The following is a 21,365-nucleotide window of genomic DNA, read 5'->3' as shown; positions in this document are numbered from 1 at the left end:
TCAGGCTGAGATTCGTCCGAGGAAGATTGATGGTTTTAGAAGTTTTTGTGTCGGTTTTGTGGGTAGATCTCTATATAAACCCTCACGAGACTATAACTCGTCCACTGGGGTCGCATGGGGGTTTAATGGCTTGATGCATGTGCTAAATGCATCCTACAATAATGAAATGAATGAAAAACAAATTCTTATGAAAGACAACAATCGGTTTATATATGTCACATAAAACCCCGATTTAGTAAATCGGATTATACATATGCCAACGTCAGCCGATTATTGAAGTCCTCTGTTAATTTCGTAAACAGTCCCAGAATCGGTTTACAAGTGCATGAATGTAAACCGATGTTGGGTACTGTTTACGAAAAAAATCAAAAAATTTAAATTGTTGGATGTTTTGAAAAACTCTTTGACATTAGTTGATATCACATCTAAAACATAATTAATATCCAATATGATTAATTAATGCTAATTAATCAGGGTAAAATAGGTACTTAGGTAATTGTTGGATAAGGGATGGTGCGAAAGTTATTTCTAATAACCTTTTCTGTCATCTGGTAGCAGGTCCCAATTAAGTGGCATAGGCTCCAATTTAGCTAGGATTTCTTATCATTTTTGTTTTTGGTAAGCAAATGTGTGTTGTGGGGTGATATTTTTGATGTTGCACCCTTGGTTTGCATGATCTTGGTGCATATAAATTGTGGTGCATTATTAATTTACATATAAAATGCAATTAGAAGTATGGAATATATGCATGAATAGGTAACTAACAAAAGAAGAAAAAAAAAAGAGTTCCCCTTGTTCCTGAGCTCATGTCATATAATGGTATTAGAGGTGTAAATTGGAACGGGCCAGCACGTTTATGGCACATCACATCACGTTAAAGTTCGAGCACAACACGTGACCTCCCCAGCACGGACACAACACGGTTGTTTAACGTGTTGTGTTGTGCCATACAAATAGGAACATCAGCACGGCACATCACGCGGCACAACACATCACGACACGCGAAGAAAGCACGCCACATCGTGCGTAAAATACTACACAATACATCACATTTGATGCATATTCCACAAAAGAGTCACTGTTTTAGCCAATTTCTAAACATTTTATTTTCGTTATGCTAATTTATCTATGTAATAATGCATGTACTAACTACAATATCTCAAACATATTTATTTTGGAAAACATAAAATAAGTGTGCTAGCACAGCACATCACGGCACAACACGTATATTTTTCTGGCACAACACAAAACGACACACTATTTAGCACATCCCAGCACATCATGTCTGAATTTCTGGCCCAGCACAGCCCGGCACAACATACAACACGCTAAGTACATGAGTTCGTGGGCTTATATATGTCGGGCCGGCACGTTTTACACCTGGTCTAGCACGCTGGAAATAATCAAATCAATTGTCCCTTGATTTATTTCATCTTTAGAATTTAGAGCTGTTTTTAGGGAACCCCACACCACCACAAGGCCACTACTTCCCCAACTTTCTATTTTCTCCTGGAAATGATATCTTGACCGACAATTTCTCCCGAATTTTATCTGATGCCTTTAGCATCGCCCTTTTCTCCCACCCTTTTTAATTTCAGAAAATGGGTTATTTGGAAAGGGTACTTTTCATGATTCTGTTGGACGGGTAAATTTTTCCTCTGGATCAAATGGACATGACATATTATTAATGGGAACTGACTGAATTACCCTTATACTATCTTCTCAAAAGGAAACTACTTATACAACATCGATCTCCCTCTCTCCACAGCGTTCTTCAACTGCTCTCCACCATCCCCACCATCTCAACAACGTTCGTCATCTACTCTCCACCATCTCCAAAAGAAATGGGTTTCTCCACCGTCTCTTCACCATCAAACACTATCAAACTACAATCACCAATACCCACATCATCTATTATAATCATAGACACCACCCCCATCAACAATAACTACAATCATCGCCACCATCACCGACAGCACCACCACCACCACCATAAAAAAAACATCATCTTTCTCCAGCATCATCAACAGAACCACCACCACCACCATCTACAATGAACTTTTTAATGCCCTAATTTAATTGAATTTCTCAAATTCATATGTTAAAAATTAGGGTTTTGTACTAAATCAATTTCACAGTATGAGAAATGAACATCATCTTTCTCCAGCATCATCAACAAAACCATCACTACCACCATCTACAATGAACTTTTTAATGCCCTAATTTAATTGAATTTCTCAAATTCATATGTTAAAAATTAGGGTTTTGTACTAAATCAATTTCACAGTATGAGAAATGAAGGACGTGGTCAAGTTGGTTAGTTTGGAAACCCTAATTGCACTTTTGATTATCTTGAGTTCAAATTGGTTGTATTTTAATTAAAAATTAATTAATCCACTTATGTACATATTTTTTAGATTAGATTATGAAGGTGAAATTGCAATTGTTTTAGAAAAGTTTTTTATGTTTATTTTGATCGGTAGGTTGAACATGATTTCATTAAGTTTTATATCATAATGAAATTGGTTTCATCTTGTTTTAAATGTGTATAATTATTCTTATCATTGAATTGCTGAATTTTTTTTATAATTAATGAGGATGAAACTGGTTTCGTCCTTTGTTTCAGTACAAATTGTCCTGAATAATGTATTTATAGTTGCTGGTGATTTTAATTTGACATAATTAGTTGATAATTTTATTATTGAACCTGGGTTAAAATTAGTTAGTTGATGTTGTTGGTTATATAAGGTATCATATGTTGGTGTTTGTGTTGTTAAATGATATTGCTAATGCATTTGATCATAGTTTAGAAAATAAGTGAATGTTTAGGACTGCTGAAACTGGGATGAAACCAGTTTCATCCTGTTTTAGATTAGTTGAAAATTTTCTCGCCCATGTATAACATGGATGCAACTTGTATCATCATGTTATAAATTTGGTTGGAATTGTTTTTATACAAGTTTAAGCATAAATGAAACTGGATTCATCCTATATTAGATTTTGTGGAAATTCTTTTAGATTCATCCTGTTTTAGATTAGTTGAAAATTTTCTCTCCCATGTATAACATGGATGCAACATGTATCATCATGTTGTAAATTTGGTTGGAATTGTTTTTATACAAGTTTAAGCATAGATGAAATTGGATTCATCTTGTATTAGATTTTGTGGAAATTCTTTAAGATTCATCCTATTTTAGATTAGTTGAAAATTTTCTCGCTCATGTATAACATGGATGCAACTTGTATCATCCTGTCATAAATTGTGTTGAAATTGTTTTTATACAATTTTAAGCATAGATGAAATTGGATTTATCCTGTATTAGATTTGGTGGAAATTCTTTTAGATTCATCCTGTTTTAGATTAGCTGAAATTTTTCTCTCCCATGTATAACATGGATGCAACTTGTATCATCTTGTTATAAATTGTGTTGAAATTGTTTTTATACAAGTTTAAGCATAAATGAAACTAGATTCCTCCTGTTTTATGTTTTGTTGGGTTTCCTTATTCTCTAAAGGTGGATAAATCTGAATGGATCTGAATTGTTGTAGGAAGCAAAAGCAGTAAGAGCGCGGAAGCAAGAACGATGAGTTTTGGATGTTGCTGGCAGTGAAGCAAGAACCAAAAATGGTCATGTTGTGAATGTGGTTGGCTAAAGGAATGAAAAATGAGACAAGTGGTTGAGTTAACGGGTTCATTGAAAATCACAAGAAAACAAGAGGATGAAATAAGGAAGATTTAATTTTGGAAATTATTAATGCGATAAAGAAGAAAATATGGGCAAGATCGAATGCACCAAAGCTCCTAGGCATGACAATACACCATAAAAATGTCAATCATGTAGTTTAAATTTAAGGTTTTTGTTTGTAAAATTCTAACTTTCCAAGAATTTATGAATCAGTGTTAGCCCGTGAATATATACGTTGATTGCAGGTCAGTTATATATAAATTTTTTCTTAAATTTCATATACTTCAATCTGCTAAATAAATTTATAGAATGTTGTCATAGAAGATGAAACCAGTTTCTTCCTAATCAAAATCTGTTTTTTTCTTCAGAATATGGAGGATGAAACTGGTTTTATTCTAGCCAAAAAATGATTTTATGAGAATATACAAGATGGATCTATTTTTTGTCGAATATATAAGATGAATCCAGTTTCATCCTAGCCAAAAATATGTTGTATTCAGAATATGCAGGATGAAACTGGCTTCATCCAGGTTTAATCCATTGAAAACCCAACTAGTTTCATCTAGATTTCAAGTTTTATCATAAAAATTGAAGAAAATATCCAATTGAAAAACCAATCGTCAAAATGAACCAAACATCAAATATACTGGTGTTTGTAATCCAGGGACCACAATACCATACTTTTCACTCCAAACAATAGATTAAAGCTCCTTTATGTGGAATTTTATCGAATAGGTGAGAGATACATGCTATGGTCCTTATGTTCTTCTTATTTTGTAGTTATTTCTTTTGCTCTAATTCCCTGCAAGTCAAATCCACAACAAACTCATAACTCCTAATTTTATACAAACGTAAAAGCAGTTCTCCATCTATGTCATTCAATCATACTTACGACAACAAATATACACCGTTTATCGTTTCAACATTAGATATCTTTCCAAACTCATCTGTGTTGCTGTCATCTTCAAAATCAAGCTCAACCCAAAGTTCCTTATTGTAATTGAACTAGAAAACCTTACTGAATCTCTTCTGTTCGTCTCCAATTTCAATGGCAACAATATTAGATTTCAAATGATCTTAGCTCATATTCTCTTGCTATCATTTCAGTTCGAACAAAACCCAACTCCTGATTCTTCTCAAACTCTCAAATACACCACTTTAATCTCAAGTATTTAGTTTAAATATTGCTAGAATCAAACTGTGTATCGAAATTTGTTCAAATTACTAAAAATCAAACTTACCGATTTGCACAGAGGTTGGAGAAAAGTATAATACTAAATCGAACGACGATTGAAACAAGAAATTGAAGATCGAATTCTTCAGATCTGCATCTCGAAACTGAGTTTACAGACGAACATCAACACCACACCACTACCCATTCTCTGAATAAAAAAGCATGTTCGTATTTGGATCGATAGTTTCCGCAAATTTAAAGAAGACAAGGACATAATGGACTGTTCCAGTTAATGAATAAACAAAATCTTGGGTAGAATATTAATATCCAAAATGATTTGATTCATGTCCATATAAAATTATCAAAATGTACAAATTTGTTTCACCCAAAAATTGTTGATTTTGTTCTTTTTAACCAATTTTGTGCTTTAATTTTCTGCATTACTCTAAAAGAACATCCCAAAAAACGGGAACAGGAGAAAAATGATACAATGCTGAATGCTCGCAATTGGCAGGTCATTTTAAAAGCAAACGATGTGCAGTGACACTAGCACGCGACGAAGTAGTTGTAGGATAAATTTAGACCGGCTATTCCTCGATCAGGTAAAAAAATACCAATAATTTGGTTCATTTCCTTAACTACTACGAATCCAAAATAATCTTCTAAAGAAGAAAAAAGAAGAAAAAGAAGCCGATCAAAGAAAAAAGAAAAAAATAAACTTATATCCCTTGAATTTGCATGTGGCTTTATAATTAAAGGTGTTCTAGTCCTTGAGAATTGAGATGATGATTATTGATTAACTAATAAGATTAGGTAAACGGTAAATCCCAAATGTAACATAACTTTTTGATTTGTTGAATATGTTTTTCCAAAATACTAAATTAGTATTAGTACTACTATTTTAACAAAATATTATAACAACTATGTGTACTTTACACTCCAAATCAGAAGATCATAGCAACTTGTAGTGAATTTCACTCAAAGTCAAAATCATGATCCCCTCCCTCCCTATATTCCTGCTTCTTTTGTTCCTTAGAATCCCTTTTGTTTTCGTTGTCGTTGAAAATTCACTTCCCCATAGACTGACAAGTACCAAATTCAGAAAATGCAATCGGACAATGACACAACCTAGCTAGATCAAAACGGATAAAATACGCGGTACATGCACGCCAATGATTTGATTTTGACGATGCCAAGTTCAATTTTGTCGTTCGTGACAATCAACCTATGCACGCGAAGTCATTGATGCGAGTAAGGTCTATTCTTATGCATATGTCAAACACCAAAATTTGTCACTTTTACATCCGCTATGGATACGTTAAAATGGCAAATGCATGTGCCAATGTGTCGAATATAACACATAGACATACACGATCGAGTTTTCAGCGAGCGATTGACAGTCCATCATTATATGGTCTTAACATCGCTCGCTGGTCATTATAATGCAATGCTAGTAATGTGGTCGCCTGCTGATTAGATCATCATTCAGCAGTTCCCCATCCAACGGCTAGAAATTCCACACTCTATAAATACATAAGTTCAAATTCGTTTGAACACGCGTAACGCTTGCATAAACGACGTGGTTCACCCGAGAAGAAGATGCTTCTTTAATTCGATGTTGGGTTTCTGTTACAAGCGATGGAGATTTCAATCTAACGACTTTTAATTTGTGGGACACTGTGTTTTAAAGGTTTATGATGTTAATTCATGTAAATTCAATAAGAACAAAAGAGTGTCTTGAAACACGTTATTATTTCATCAATAATGAAGTGAGTATGCGCAAATTATGTGGATGATAAAGGGGGTCATCCTGAGTTATCAATCGAAGAACCATAAATTAGATCTCATACCAAATTTTATGAAGACAACATAAGATTATTTAATCATGATCAATGCTATGAACTCTACAAGATTCACGTACTGAGATTTAATTTTTATTAAGTATTATGTAAAGCAATTATGGTCAATTTTTAATTGAATGTTGTAATTTAATTAAATGTAAAACTAGTTTCCATTTGAACATGAGTCTAAAGATAGTTTTCATTAACTAAAAAAAATACATTAGAAATATTTAAATTAAATTACATCTATAAACTATGCATTCCCTGGCCAATTTCTCCTTGACAAAAGATCTAATTGCACGTGTTTCTTGGATCAAGAGTGTTGTTCAACATATCAGTGATTGTAGCGGTTTGAGATTGACTTCGTGGTTGAGTCTCTTCAGAATCGTCAAAACCTTGAAAAGCAATGAGTCCACGTAGGGGGACATGATAAAAATCTTGAAATGGGTGAGGATGAGCTTGAAATGGTTGATATGCCGATGTGGTTGAGGCAATTGGGGTAAACAGAGTCGTTTGGCTAACTGCTTCAATGTTCACACCATCACCAGGAGTCATAGTGTCAGTTAGAAATGGGTTAAAAAAACGTCCAAAAGTTGTGTCCATGTTAATATCTTCACCACCTTCACGTACTACTTGAGTATCTAACACTTCATTTGGAGTAAAACTTTCTGGTACACTCTACATAGAACAAATTCTCAAACTACTTCACTTCGACGACTTCCAGAACTTCGTTTAATTGGTACGGTATGACTCAAACCTCTACCACCATGACTCGTACCGCTACCACCATGACTTGCGCGTACACTAGGACTCGAACCTTTACCACTATGACTTGGAAATGTACCACCATGATTCGTACCTCCTGTACCAGCATGACTGGAATATCCTGGACTCATCATATCAAACATCATGCTTTCCCACATTCTTTTCATATGAGTCAAGTGGATGTTCTGAAATCCTTATAGTAGATCATGATAATCGTTTAACTAGTTTAGATACTGCTCCAGTGTAGCATCTACCCCCAGTACGGATAATTCTGTTCAAGTGCACTAGGAAAAATCGCATGAGTAACAATATCTCCAGATATAGTTACAGTTTGTACATCCCAAGAAAATGGCGAAATAATAGACGATGAACCCGTGTTGAGTAATATATGCAAATGCGTCGCCCGTCTCTGGCGGAGGTTGGGAAGAGATAAATTCATCACCAAGTGGTATCCTACCTAAAGCTGGGAAATCCATCTGACCCTAATTTTGCGGTTGCATAACATTATTGTGCTTGAAAATAGTGTTAAACCAATAAAGGAACTCAGTTTTAGAGTTTGGCTCCTGGATCAAATTATTAGATACTTCTCACTCATGATCATCCCTTATCAATTTCTCCCAATCAGCTCGATAAATCTCTTTGGGTTTATGACAATCACTGTCCTTCTCTGCAGCTGAAGAAGTAGTCCTTAATTGTAACACCAAACACCCTTTTCATAAATTGGACTGTATAACGTAATCCTCTTTAGGCTTAACTATAGCATTCTCTGGGATTTTCCTTCTTCGAACTCAGGGATTGTTTGATACGATATGGAAACATGGTTAAGGATTGTTCTACACAACTGTTGAATCCTCTGAACAATGACAGTTTTTTGACCATCTTCAATCTGTATTTTTCACAATTTTTGGCATCGTACTTCCGTATGACCGGAAAAACAATGGTGGAATTGAGAAAAGAAGGTTCACAAATTAAGGTGGACATATGTATACCATCAATAATGAAAATAATAACATTGTTGGTTAGTACATTTTCCATGTCAAAAATAATAAATAAATAAATAGTGTGAAAAATATTGATTCTTACCTCCAACACTCCCTAAAAAGCATTAAAGTTATGTTTGGCACAATTCGAGAAATTACTGACGGATGTGTAAACTTCTGATAAAATTAGAGACCCCTAATCATTTCTTGGTGCTTGCTCTAAATCTTCTAATGCTTCGAGAAAAACAATTAACACCATTGAGTTAGCATTTGGAAAAAGACATTGGCCTATTGTCCACAACACAAACAACCATTCAAGCTCTTCATAATGGTCAGGGAAAAAATATGGTTTCTTATCTAACCTCAAATCATTCATTTTCCTAACATAACGCTGTAAAAAACTATTCAACCCAGCCACTTTTAATCCATATGCTTTTATTTGTCCATATGCATGATTTTCTTATATACCATTTGAGTATAAAGGAAGTCTTTCTTTTCATCTATCTTTTGATAACCAAATTAGTCTGTTAAATGGAAGTAAGTTTCTTTCACATGGAATTACCTTTAACATGTACAAATCTAATGGTGTAACTCCTATTTAAAAAAAAATCATAATTAAAGTTTGTTGAATTTTTTAAACCAAAAAACGTAATCTAAAAATTTAATTATAAGAAAAAACTAACTCACTTCGTTCAAAATATTTGAAAAAGAAGGTATTTGTAATCTTCTACCATCGTTCGAATATAACTTGAATTATTTGAGTCTTGTGGTTTCTAGGTTATATATGATATAAATGCCACCAAGGATATATTCAGACTCTCTCTTGAACAACATGGGTAAATAACATGAACACCATATGGAACTCAGACCACCCACCTCTTAGATTGACAGAATTACCTCGCTCTAGATGTCCAGTTATGTGCAAAGAGAGTGCACCATCATCGTCTAGTTGTCTAACATTTTAAAACATATATTTATTATCCACAACATACCTTAATCCATTGGTTGGGGTGCTAGTAGATCCTTTGAATTTTCTTTTTCTTTTTCCTTTCTCACTCGTATTTTTTTCAGAAGTAGTTAAAGAGAATTTTGTTTAAGAAAAAGAATAGTAGGGAAGAGAAGGTGTGAAGGTGAATGAGTGGGGTGGTGTAGTATTTATAGGCGCAACAAAGTTGACCATTGGCAATATCGAGCATTGGCGATAAAATTAATATCGAGCGATATAATGAATATAACCAGTGCTAGAGTCTTTATCACTGACGTTATTGTTAAATATCGCTCACTAGGGTAACTATCGTTTTTTTCTTCTATAATTGCACAACTGATTTTCCATGTCATCTGGTATGTTAAATATGGTTATATAACCTTATGCATAGGAATAGGGCTAAGTAGACACTTAAACTTGTAATTCAATTTTAGGAAGATGTATCTCATTTTTGTACCCTTATGTTTTTGTTGGTGGCATGACGCTTTATTTTATTTTAATTTTTTACAAACTCTCTCATGCATGAAGAATGTATGCATAAAAGAAAAAACGAAAACAAAAAATAGAGGGGGACATAAACGTGAACCTCCATCGAACAAGGGAAAGAAGCAGAAAAGAAAGTCAAAAATAAAAAGAGCCAGAAAAAAGAAAAATTATGTCAACAAGCTCATGTTAAGCATTTCATCATAAAATTATTTTCAGGAGCCTTTATATAAATTCTTTGTTTTGGTTTCTTCTTGTGCGATACAGGTTGAAAACTAGACGACGGATGAGAAACAATATCTTCAATCACCACGTTTTCTAGCACCGACAATAATAAAAATAATGAGCAGTCATCATATTTCTTCCCATATGTGTAAATGGATAGCATATTAAATCTCTTCATTGGGAGCCATGTTCAACTTTGTTTCTTGCTCATTGAGAATACATCTCACTAGGGGCGGAACTACCTATAGATTTGGACTGGTTTAAGCAAGCCCAAAATCCAGAAAAACTCAATTTTTTTTTACCATGGTTGAAAGTTTAGCTAAAAAAAATTCATGCCTAAAAAATAGGCTTAAGCCACCCCACCGATCTAATTAGTTTTCAAGTCTCCCCACCTTTATTTTCCAGCTCCGCCTCTACATCTCACCCTGTTTCTTGGAAAAGTCGACCCAGCAGTTCCTTTCAAGGATGTAGGAACATTACTACGTACCAAGACTAGTAGTAAGAGGAGAACTTTCGTTAGCAACCTATGTTGTTAATTCTTCAATGGCTTGATTAGCTTCTTATCCTTACAACTAGTCTTGTAGATAGTTTTAATCTGTAACTAAGAGTTGGCTTTGGATGGGATTAGGTCATTTGGGCTTATCTTTGTAATTCTATTTTAATTTTCCATTAATAAACTCGTACGTACCATGTTTATTTGGTAGTCTGAATCCGACTCGGTATTTGTCTCGGGGCAAGTCATATGTCTGATTCGAGGTCTGATTCAGCTGCTTGAAGCTATTTTTAGTCGAGTAATATTTTTCTGGTTTGTTGGGCATTTATCAAATTCGAAGCAAAAAAGTATTATATAACTCTACTGTTTGATAATTTTTGAATCAAATAAGTCATAATAACTCAGATTTAGACGAGTCAGATCCAGAAGAATCATTCAAGTCAGAAAAAAACTGACAACCCGTGTAACCTGTGAGCCATGTCGTTTGCGTGTCGGTTACCCTTTGTGCCGAAAAATTAACAATGACTCCGGTCGACGACGTCGGCTCGGCGCGGGTTACTCTTTTCGTAATATTTTGCAACTCAAAGGTGAAAACTTAAACGGAAGTCTATTCTTACAGCCGAACGTTAAAGCCACATCACATCACCACGTCACGCCCTACATACCCCACCGGTACATCCACGTCAGATTCTATTTGACCAAAACATAAGTAGACACGTGGAATAAGCCATAAAGTCATTTTCTCTCTAGCTACACCTGATTTTCGCTGTTAATAAAAATACCATTTTTATTCTCATTTTCCCATTTGCTTTACAGTAGAAAGAGAGAGACGAGACCAGAGAGATTCAGACAGTAGAGAGAGAGTAGTGGGGGAGGAGTGAAATTCAAAGCTCACACTTTGATGGTGTTCAACCCCTCATTCAATTTTCACCTCAAGTTCTTCATTTCAACAACTAATCTTCCATATTCAGTCTTCTTCCGGTGACATTCCGGCCAAAAAAGCTTCAAAACCAGTCAAATCTGCTTCATATCAGTCTACTAATGAAACCCTAAGCTCAGTTTCAAAAATGAGAAACTGGGTCAGTTCATTTAACCCTGTTCTTGTTCTTCTTCTTCTATTTGTCTCATCAGTTAGATCATATGTTCCGCCATTAAATGATGATGTGTTGGGATTAATAGTATTTAAAGCTGATCTTATTGATCCAACAGGCAAGTTATCATCATGGAATGAAGATGATGATACTCCATGTAACAACTGGGTTGGTATAACATGTAACCCTAGAAACAATCGTGTCTCAGATGTCATTCTCGACGGATTCTCACTTTCCGGCAAGATTGGTCGTGGGCTTCTCAGATTACAGTTCTTAAGAAGACTATCTTTATCTAAAAACAACTTCACTGGTAGTATTAATCCGGGTTTAGCTGGTTTGGAGAATTTGAGAGTGATTGATTTCAGTGAGAATGGACTCACTGGATCCATCCCAGATGAGTTCTTCAAGAAATGTGAGTACTTGAGAGCTGTTTCATTTGCTAAGAACAAGCTTACAGGTGAGATTCCTAAGAGTTTGAGTACTTGTTCTACACTTGCTGCTGTTAATTTCAGTTCTAATCAGTTGTCTGGGGTGTTGCCGAAAGAGATCTGGGGATTGAATGGGGTTAGGTCTGTTGATTTCTCTGATAATTTACTTGTTGGTGAGATACCGGATGGGATTGAGAAGGCTTTTAATTTGAGAGCTGTTAGTTTAGGGAGGAATAAGTTGAATGGGGTGGTTCCGGTGGGGATTGGTGGGTGTGCTTTGTTGAAGGTGATTGATTTCAGTGAGAATTTGTTGACCGGTGGAATGCCTGGTTCGATGAGGAAGTTGTCTTTGTGTAATTATGTTGATTTACATGGGAATAAGTTGGATGGTGAAGTTCCTGATTGGATTGGTGAAATGAGTAGCTTGCAGACTTTGGATCTCTCTGGGAATGCATTTACCGGAGGGATACCGGAGTCGATGGGGAAGCTTCAGGCTCTGAAGGTGCTGCATTTGTCGCAGAATGGTTTTAATGGCGGGTTTCCGGAGTCATTGAGTAAGCTGACGAGTCTGTTGGAGTTGGATTTGAGCCGGAATTCGTTGACGGATATACTTCCAGTGTGGATATTTGGGTTAGGTTTGCAGAAAGTTTTGTTGTCTGAGAACAAATTAAGTGGAGAGTTGGAATCTCCGGGGGTGTCGCTGGAGGGCTCGTATCAGAAGCTTCAAGTATTGGACTTGTCGGATAATGGGTTTACTGGGGGCATTCCATCTAACATTGGGGTTTTTAGTGGTTTGGAGATGTTGAACTTGTCGAAGAACTCTCTGGATGGAGTTATTCCAGTGAGTGTTGGTGGGCTGAAGAAGGCTGGTGTTCTTGATTTCAGTGATAATCAACTTAATGCTAGCATTCCTTCTGAAATCGGAGGTGCGGTTGCTTTGAGGGAGTTGAGGCTGGAGAAAAATTCCTTGTCCGGGAAAATCCCTTCCCATATGGAAAAGTGTTCATCTCTAACCACCCTGTAAGTACTCTCCTTTACTGTCATTATGCTTATTAGTTAGTGCTATTTTCCTGCAAGTTTACGAAATGAGAATTTTAACGCCACTGCCCATGAAACAAACTGAGTTGCTTAGTTATATTGCTGCCTGCATCACTCTTTTCAATTTTGGAACATTGATCTGCATCCTTATGTAGGAAATTGATCTTCATAACATGATAAGTTTATGGATATGTCCTAACTGGTATTTCGTTTGTTTGCCTCGTTAGAATGTTGTCACAGAACAAACTTGAAGGTCCAATTCCTGCAACCTTGGGTAACCTCACCAACCTCCAGACAGTAGACTTATCTTTAAACAGCCTAACAGGAACCTTGCCTAAGCAGCTTGCCAATCTTCCTCACCTCCTGTCCTTTAATATCTCCCACAATCAACTCCAAGGTGATCTACCTGCTGGTGGATTCTTCAATACCATTTCCCTTTCCTCTGTTTCGGGTAACCCGGCCCTTTGTGGTTCTATTGTTGACCGCCCTTGCCCTGCTGTCCTTCCAAAACCCATTGTTCTCAATCCTAACTCTTCTTCTGATGCGGCTGAACCCGGTTCTTTGTCCCCAAACATGCGTCACAAAAAGATCATTCTGAGCATTTCTGCGTTAATTGCAATTGGTGCAGCTGTTGTCATTGCCCTTGGTGTAGTCGCTGTTACACTTCTAAATATCCATGCTCGATCCACATCATCCCGTTCTGCTGCAGCCCTTGCATTATCAGCGGGTGATGACTACAGCCGTTCTCCCACTACTGATGCCAACTCTGGCAAGCTTGTCATGTTCTCAGGTGACCCAGACTTCAGTGCTGGGGCCCATGCGCTGCTGAATAAGGATTGTGAGCTTGGTCGTGGAGGGTTCGGAGCTGTTTACAGGACGGTCCTCCGGGATGGACGGCCAGTTGCCATCAAGAAGCTAACTGTCTCAAGCCTTGTGAAGTCCCAAGATGATTTTGAGAGGGAAGTCAAGAAGCTGGGAAAAATCCGTCATGAAAATCTTGTGGCACTTGAAGGGTATTATTGGACTCCCTCATTGCAACTCCTCATTTCTGAATTTGTATCCGGAGGAAGTCTGTATAAGCAGCTTCATGAAGGACCAGGAGGGAATGTCCTGTCATGGCACGATAGGTTCAACATAATTCTTGGCACTGCAAAGAGTTTAGCACATTTGCACCAGCTAGACATAATCCATTACAATCTGAAATCAAGTAATGTTCTAATTGACAGCAATGGTGAGCCAAAAGTTGGAGATTTCGGGTTGGCGAGATTACTGCCAATGCTAGATCGTTATGTTCTCAGTAGCAAGATTCAGAGCGCACTTGGATACATGGCACCTGAATTCGCATGCCGCACAGTAAAAATAACCGAAAAGTGTGACGTCTATGGGTTTGGAGTTTTGGTACTAGAGGTGGTGACAGGAAAGCGGCCAGTGGAGTATATGGAGGATGATGTGGTGGTTCTCTGCGATATGGTCAGGGGAGCATTAGAAGAAGGGAAAGTAGAGGAATGTGTTGACACAAGGTTATTAGGGGACTTCCCTGCAGAGGAGGCCATCCCTGTGATGAAATTAGGTCTCATATGTACATCTCAGGTACCTTCAAATAGGCCTGACATGGGAGAGGTTGTTAACATATTGGAGCTGATCAGATGCCCTTCAGAAGGTCAAGAGGAGTTGGAATGAAACGAAACGAAGCTATTATATTTTTAACAGGAAAGTATGGAAGGAGGAAGAAGAATCAAGGTAAATAACAAGATATGATATGAAGAAGCACAAATATTTTACTGAAGTTTTTCCGGCGAAGAGGAATCCGGTTTGTTTGTCCAATTTACAAAAAAAAAAAAAAGTAGAGAACAGAAGAAGCAGAGCAGTAATATCTCTAGTGTTGTGTAAGTTTTAATCTTTAGGTTTTTAGTCTTTTTTTATGGTTTTGGTTTTTGGTAGTTTTTGTGTATCTTGCTTTGTTATTTCTTCTTTCACTCTTATTCCACTGTGTCTGTCTGTTGTAACGACGACGACCGATACATTTGCCGGATTCCTATTCACCGGGTTCCAATTTGGGATCATAATATTATTGCAGGATAACTTCCTCATTATCTGTTTTCCATTACTTGTGTTTTAAGCTTTCCTTCTTTGTTACACCAGACAATGCACATTTTGGATTTCAGAATGTCTTGATTCTTTTAGATTGGATTCAGGAAGCAAAAGCAAAAGTCACAATGCACTCAAAGTAAAAGGCAATGAATAGATTCTCAAACAACACCTAAAATTTCAAAATTTTGCAAGGATAACAACCAGAAGAGAAAAGTGTGTAAAAAGAGAAAAGAAAAGGAAAATGCAATTGGAAGAAGAAAAGGGAGTGATGTTTGGATTAAATGATTCTGTCTGAGAAAAGAAGCATAGAAACTCTCACATTACAAGCTCTTCTTCCTCTCCCATGTTTTAAGCTTTGGGGAGTCACATTTTTGCACTTCATTCTAAACTTTCATTTAACATTCATGTCAGGACAGTCACTCAGCTGGGAAGAATGGAACCTTTCATGGTACACTTTACCACTATTTAAAAACACACAAAACACCATTTTCGATATTGACTCAAATACAGAACTCCAACATTCAATACTTTGTTTAAGTTTTTGATGGGAGTTGAAAGTTGGATGTTTTAAGATCCCATTCTTGGTGAAAATCTTACATTTCACCCACCCATCCATGTTGTTTTCTTTTACTTGGGTGAAAACTGGTGTTAAAGTGTCAGATTTCGAATTCAGATCGTAAATATCTAAGATTCAATTTTTGGGGAAAATCTTACATTATACCCACTCATATTGCTTTTTTTCACTTCGGCTAGAACTGGACACAAATTTCGAATTTAAATCGTAGATATGTATGTCAGATTTCGAATTCAGACCGTTGATATCTGAATTGTATTTGTACACATACATTATTGTACCCAAGGATTCTAATTATGAATATATGTATTTGACAAGGAGGACATAGTGTGGTGTGGTGCATGAATAGAGGAGGAATGGATGATGGTGTTGGAGTGATGGACTCAAAAAGAAAAAGAAAACTCAATAAGCACATGCAATCCTCAAGAACAGCTTTGGTTTTATGTTTTTTTTTTTTTTTAATAAAAGAAGGAAAAACAAGAATATAAAATTACTTAGCTTAGTAGAATACTATCATGGGAAGTGACAAAAGTGAAGCTTTGTTCTGTCATTTTAATGGAGAAATGTGTAGAGCTCTATGCCTATGCCTCAAGTGGTGTCTTCATCAAGCCCTATAATCACTATGGTTAGTGGAACAAAAGGGGGATTCTTCAAATGTTGTACACTGCACAAGAAAAGAAGAAAAAGTGGGAGGAACCCATTAAAGAAAGGCAAACAAGCATTCTTGGAAGGTGGAAATGAACATGTTGTTGTAGCTGGCCATCATTGAGAGAATTTTTTCAACTTTTTATTGATTGACAGACAAAATGATAGAGAAGGGACACAATTACTAGGGTTTAGTCACGTTAGTTATTAAGTGAAATGGTGAACGGTGGATGCATATGATTTTGGGAGAGAAAAAATGGATCTGCCTGCCATCATTTAGATTTGCAAGGTGGGGCACATAAAAAGGTTATGAATTGAGAGATGTTTGCAGAAGGTGCATGCTTGCTTGGATATTGCAGCAACTTTTGTAAGGTTTCTGGAAAAAGAATTAAGTCATGTCACTGTTATGGCCTAGGTTAGTGGGGGATTTTGATTTGAACATCCGTGAACCATAGAAACAAGAGATCATATACAACAAGAGGAGCTGAATGTGAAAACCCCCACCTTGGTGGTAGTTGACCTGGCAATGGCACTGGCCCTTGCTGGTGGTTGTCAGTGGAATGGTTGCTGCTGGAACAATGAATTTGTCACATGTCTCTGGGAGTAAGCCCAAACAAGAATGTTGGCTCATAAACTGAAATTCCATCCTTTTGGGCCAGCAGAACTTATTACAAGTCTTTCTGCTATCGAGAAGGAATCAGGAAATAGAGATTTTGGTAAAATTTTCCCATTCACCATATTTTACAGTATCACATTTAATTTACCAGAGCATTGCCTGGATTTCCCTGTAAAAAAGAACAAAAGAATAATATCTAACCTCCCACACTTATTGTCTGATGATCTATGTATTCTCTATGATCTAATATGGATTTCAACTACTGGTTTGAAAGAAAATTGCAAAAAGACGATGAAAACAAAATTACCTCCGTATAATTCCAACATCAGAAAAAAGGAGGCGCAATTTACACACTATCGTATACACCAAACTGTGTTTTCATCTTTCATTGATCACATCAGTCACGCAGCAAAGTTTCTTCTGTTTCTATGTAATAGTAGTTTTCTCTGGGAGGATGGTCTTGCCTGTTTTTTTCCCAATACGTTAATCATCCCAATCGTTGCCCCACTCATCCTTACTAGGTGGTCTTGATGTTAGTCCATTTGCAGATAAATTTCCTGTTTGCTGTCTCCCTGGTGACCTCATTGCCTCACCCTCATCCCAGTCGTCATCCCAACTGTTATCCCAACCGTCCGCAGATTCCACATTAACAACTGAAGAAGATGCCATCTCAAGCTCCTGATATGGGACTCCTGTACCATGCTGTTGATTCCGCTTACCGAACTTGCAGCAGGCCCATGACCCTCCAATAACCAGAGCTACCACAAAAAGAAAATAAGCACCGTAGATTGGGCTTTGGGTAAGAGTGGTGTAAAAGGGCATTTGAGAGATTGTACGGAAATAGTTGGCTTTGGGTGGGCGAAATACAGGACGTCCTGTGTGCAGAACACATTCTCCACTTCCAGCATGTAAACTTATTGTTGAGATTCCTTCAGCAGTTACTGATACACTTATCTGGAAACAAAACCAAACAAGTCATACCATATTACTATCAGTAAGATACCAACTGATGTCATCAATGCAACCATTCAGAAGTGAGGTACAAGTCAGCTGGAACTTATGGAACAGTATAAGAAGATGTTGTAGGTAATCGAATGATAGAAGGAAGACTGAGAACCAAAAGGGGTGCACACTATGAAAACTAATACTAAACAATCATTAAGCCATCTCTGGACTAAGAAATTATTTGGCAGTGCGAATATTGATTTCTTCCTCTTTATCCTAATGTTCACTAGTCTTTTGAGTGTAAACAAGCGTTCACTAGTGTTGAGTGTAAACAACCAGTTAGAAGGGTACCAGCGTGTTGAATTGCTGCAACCATCACAACATAGCCAATAATAAAATATAATTTTTTTTCCTGTGTTACAAGGACACGCCTAAAGAAAAATTCAAGCCGTGTCAATATGTATTTACACGGACATGCGTATTAATACTCCCAACACTTCAAGATACAACTCAGTTAGAAAACTTTGACTAAATTATTCTTATCCCGACTTCTTCTCTCTAGTGAAGTGCAGATTTAAAACAGTGTATAACTAAACCCATCCCGACAAGACACCGACACAGGGAAAAAAAACCTTTCCAACAAAATTTTACATGGCTATGTTCTCTTTTAACTGCAGATTTTTAAAACAGTGTATAACTAAACCCATGCAATACTGACTTGACATCATTCAGATGAGATGATAATGGATGTCGGTGAGTTTCAGAAAGTCCAAGTGGTAGTTCATAGGTCCCGCTGAAATCGAACAAACGAAAAGTTCAAGAAGTCTAAGAACTGACAGAACCATACCTTTTTCGCTCGGTGTTTTGGTATCTGCAGCTTCTTCAGGTCTGCCTTCACAGAAGCTGAGACACTAATATTTACTTCCAGATTGCTCTCTCCATCATTTTGCACCAGAAGAAAAAACTCTTGCAAACCTGCAAAAAGAAAAGACGACGAAAAAGAAATGAGGATGGTGAACGTTTGTTTTTGTGGAGTCTTAATAAAATCAAGTTGCTTAACCCCACAAAGATCGAAACCATTATTCCTTCTTTGCAACTACCTAAACTAAAATAGAGGTGAAAGATCTAAAACTCCATATTGGAATACAAAAAGGACGCAATCAAAGTGAATAATTTAAAACTATACATTGTTAATTGATGCTCATTGCAACTAGTCCAGAACCCTCAAATACTTCTTAATACTAACTTATATGGTCATCGAGTTGTTTCAACAAATCAAAATCATACAATAGCGTCGCAGGAATGAGGAACGTTCGTGATAGGCTTGGTGAGCCAACGGTAAAACCCCAGCCATTCCCCTTTGAAAACAGGGTTGTGATAGGCTTGGCGAGCCACGGAGCCAGTGATAGACCAATAGAGGGCGAGTGCAGTACCAAGATGGGTGACCGCTTGGAAAGTCCTCGTGTACCTTTGTTTGGTTGAAAACCAGCCATTCCCTTAGGAAAGGGCGGAAGCAGTACCAAGATGGGTCCGCTTGAGAAGCCCTCGTATTCCCTTTCTAGCCTACCCCAACTTGTTTGGGACTAAAGGCTTAGACGAAGAAGAAGCGTCGCTGGAGTGACTTATCGTGGATTATTACATAAACACAATCTGGTATGCAAATATCTTATGTCTGGAGGCAGTACCTATGGCAAAGTACATCTCAACTTAACATATCAAACCAATGACTAAACTAAACCAAATTGTTTAACCCCACAAAGATCGAATCCTTTTTTCCCTGTTCTCTACTACCTAGATTAAATTAGAGGCAAAAGATCCAAAGCTCCATACTGGAAGAAAGCAAGTACACAAAAGACACAATCAAATCGAAACACTGATTTAAAGCTCCACACTGTTAATTAATGCTCATTGCACCATGTTCTGATCCCTCAACCACTTCTTAATACTGACTTAACGATATGGCCATCATCTTGCACCATAAAAATCAAACTCGTACAATAGCTTAGCTGAATGACTTATCATGGTCAATGGATAGCTACATAGACCAAAATCTTGTTTGCAAAACACCAATTACGGCAGTTTACATCTCAACCGAACATATAAAACCTAGTTGTGTAGCGCCTTAAAAAGTGTCAGTCTCTACATCTAAGTTGTTTGTTCTGCAACATCTATCTACCAAACTAGTTATTAACATTGATAAGAAAATTACCAATTGGAAGAAGACAAGCAATCATATCTTTCTGATCCGTAGTGCACTTGTTTGACGTTGCACCACATTTTTCATCAATTCCATCTTGATTCACACCACCGGCCGCAGCCGCCGCACCGGTATCATTCTGATCCACTTTCGTTATATTCTCAACTGGAATTTGTGGGCTCTTTGGTACAGTTACATTAGAGTTCACATCAGTCTGATTAGATCCTACTGTAGAAGGAATTGGTCCTGGTGATGGAGAAATCTACACAAACAACAATTTTACTCCCTCAGTAACCCAGATTCAGCTCAAATTAACAGAATTATGTAAATCAAAGATGAAATTTCTGATTATTCATCATCATACCTGTGTTATTGTTGTATTTTTTCTGTCTGGTTTTAATCCAACCAATTTCCTCAACTTCAATTGAACAACATCATCAGATCCATCCGCTACTACTAATACAAGAAGAACCAACAGAATCACTGAAAAGGAAGAAGAAGAACCTCTTTTAACCATCTTAGGTTAGAGATCCAGAGGGTTCACAAATTTTGTTCTATGTTCTGGATTCAGAAACCAGTCTAAATCTGCAATTCAATGATAACAGCAGTTTTGACAAATTCATTTGGGGTAGTGAATGGAAGAGTTACAAATTGAAGTAATGATGGATGGGGGAAACTGGGTTCAGTTAAGTTGAACTTTGGGGATTGCAGAGAAGATGATGAGATGAGGTTCAGTAAAATTAGGGTATTGTTTGATTGATTGATTTTGGTGTCTGGAGTTGAAAGAAGAAGAAGTAAAGTTCTAGGCAGTTTCGTTGTGTGATAGGTCAAGATGAACAGGTCATTGCTTCAAAGAGACAGAAAGAGATTCATTTCGGGCCCTAAGAATCTATTTTTGCGCCAGTCGGTGCGAGTCTTGCCACGTCTGCCACAAGGCTGTTAATGGGGTGCCAGTTTGCTTGAGGGTGTACCAATTCAAAGTTAAATGATTGTTTTGTCTTATATGTAAAGTGATACACTCCTAACTAATTTGATACCCCCTATTAGCAATCTTGCGTCTACCAACCGGCCAAGGACGGAGCCACGAAACTCTATTACAAGGTTGCTA

At 37.0% G+C, this 21,365-nt stretch overlaps 2 protein-coding genes across 2 annotated transcripts; one reads left to right on the top strand and one right to left on the bottom strand.

Moving 5' to 3' along the window:
* The first annotated feature begins 11,453 nt into the window (after positions 1 to 11,453).
* LOC113357867 (probable LRR receptor-like serine/threonine-protein kinase IRK) lies at positions 11,454 to 15,291 on the top strand. Its single transcript, XM_026601354.1, has 2 exons — positions 11,454 to 13,171; positions 13,417 to 15,291. Exons 1-2 carry the CDS (start codon positions 11,700 to 11,702, stop codon positions 14,867 to 14,869), a joined length of 2,925 nt encoding a protein of 974 aa, XP_026457139.1. The 5' UTR covers positions 11,454 to 11,699; the 3' UTR covers positions 14,870 to 15,291.
* A 1,908-nt stretch (positions 15,292 to 17,199) lies between these two features.
* LOC113357866 lies at positions 17,200 to 21,099 on the bottom strand. The gene is made up of 4 exons (XM_026601353.1): positions 20,622 to 21,099; positions 20,270 to 20,519; positions 18,908 to 19,035; positions 17,200 to 18,069 (listed from the first exon to the last, which is right to left on the bottom strand). The coding sequence occupies exons 1-4, from the start codon at positions 20,772 to 20,774 to the stop codon at positions 17,599 to 17,601; spliced, it is 1,002 nt and encodes a 333-aa protein (XP_026457138.1). The 5' UTR covers positions 20,775 to 21,099; the 3' UTR covers positions 17,200 to 17,598.
* Between the last annotated feature and the right edge of the window lie 266 nt (positions 21,100 to 21,365).

Source organism: Papaver somniferum, chromosome 3, assembly GCF_003573695.1.
Source record: "Papaver somniferum cultivar HN1 chromosome 3, ASM357369v1, whole genome shotgun sequence".
Lineage (NCBI taxonomy): Eukaryota > Viridiplantae > Streptophyta > Magnoliopsida > Ranunculales > Papaveraceae > Papaver > Papaver somniferum.
The sequence above is the reverse complement of the archived record's forward strand: the minus strand, read 5'-3'. Positions and strand labels throughout refer to the sequence as shown.

Excerpts from the sequence above, each read along its gene's own strand:
- LOC113357867 (XM_026601354.1), top strand. The coding sequence starts at position 11,700 with ATGAGAAACTGGGTCAGTTCATTTAACCCTGTTCTTGTTCTTCTTCTT. Across the intron at positions 13,172-13,416 it reads TGTTCATCTCTAACCACCCT|AATGTTGTCACAGAACAAAC; the intron begins GTAAGTACTCTC and ends TTGCCTCGTTAG.
- LOC113357866 (XM_026601353.1), bottom strand. The coding sequence starts at position 20,774 with ATGGTTAAAAGAGGTTCTTCTTCTTCCTTTTCAGTGATTCTGTTGGTT. Across the intron at positions 19,036-20,269 it reads TGCTTGTCTTCTTCCAATTG|GTTTGCAAGAGTTTTTTCTT; the intron begins GTAATTTTCTTA and ends TTCTTTTTGCAG. Across the intron at positions 18,070-18,907 it reads CAAAACACCGAGCGAAAAAG|ATAAGTGTATCAGTAACTGC; the intron begins GTATGGTTCTGT and ends TTTTGTTTCCAG.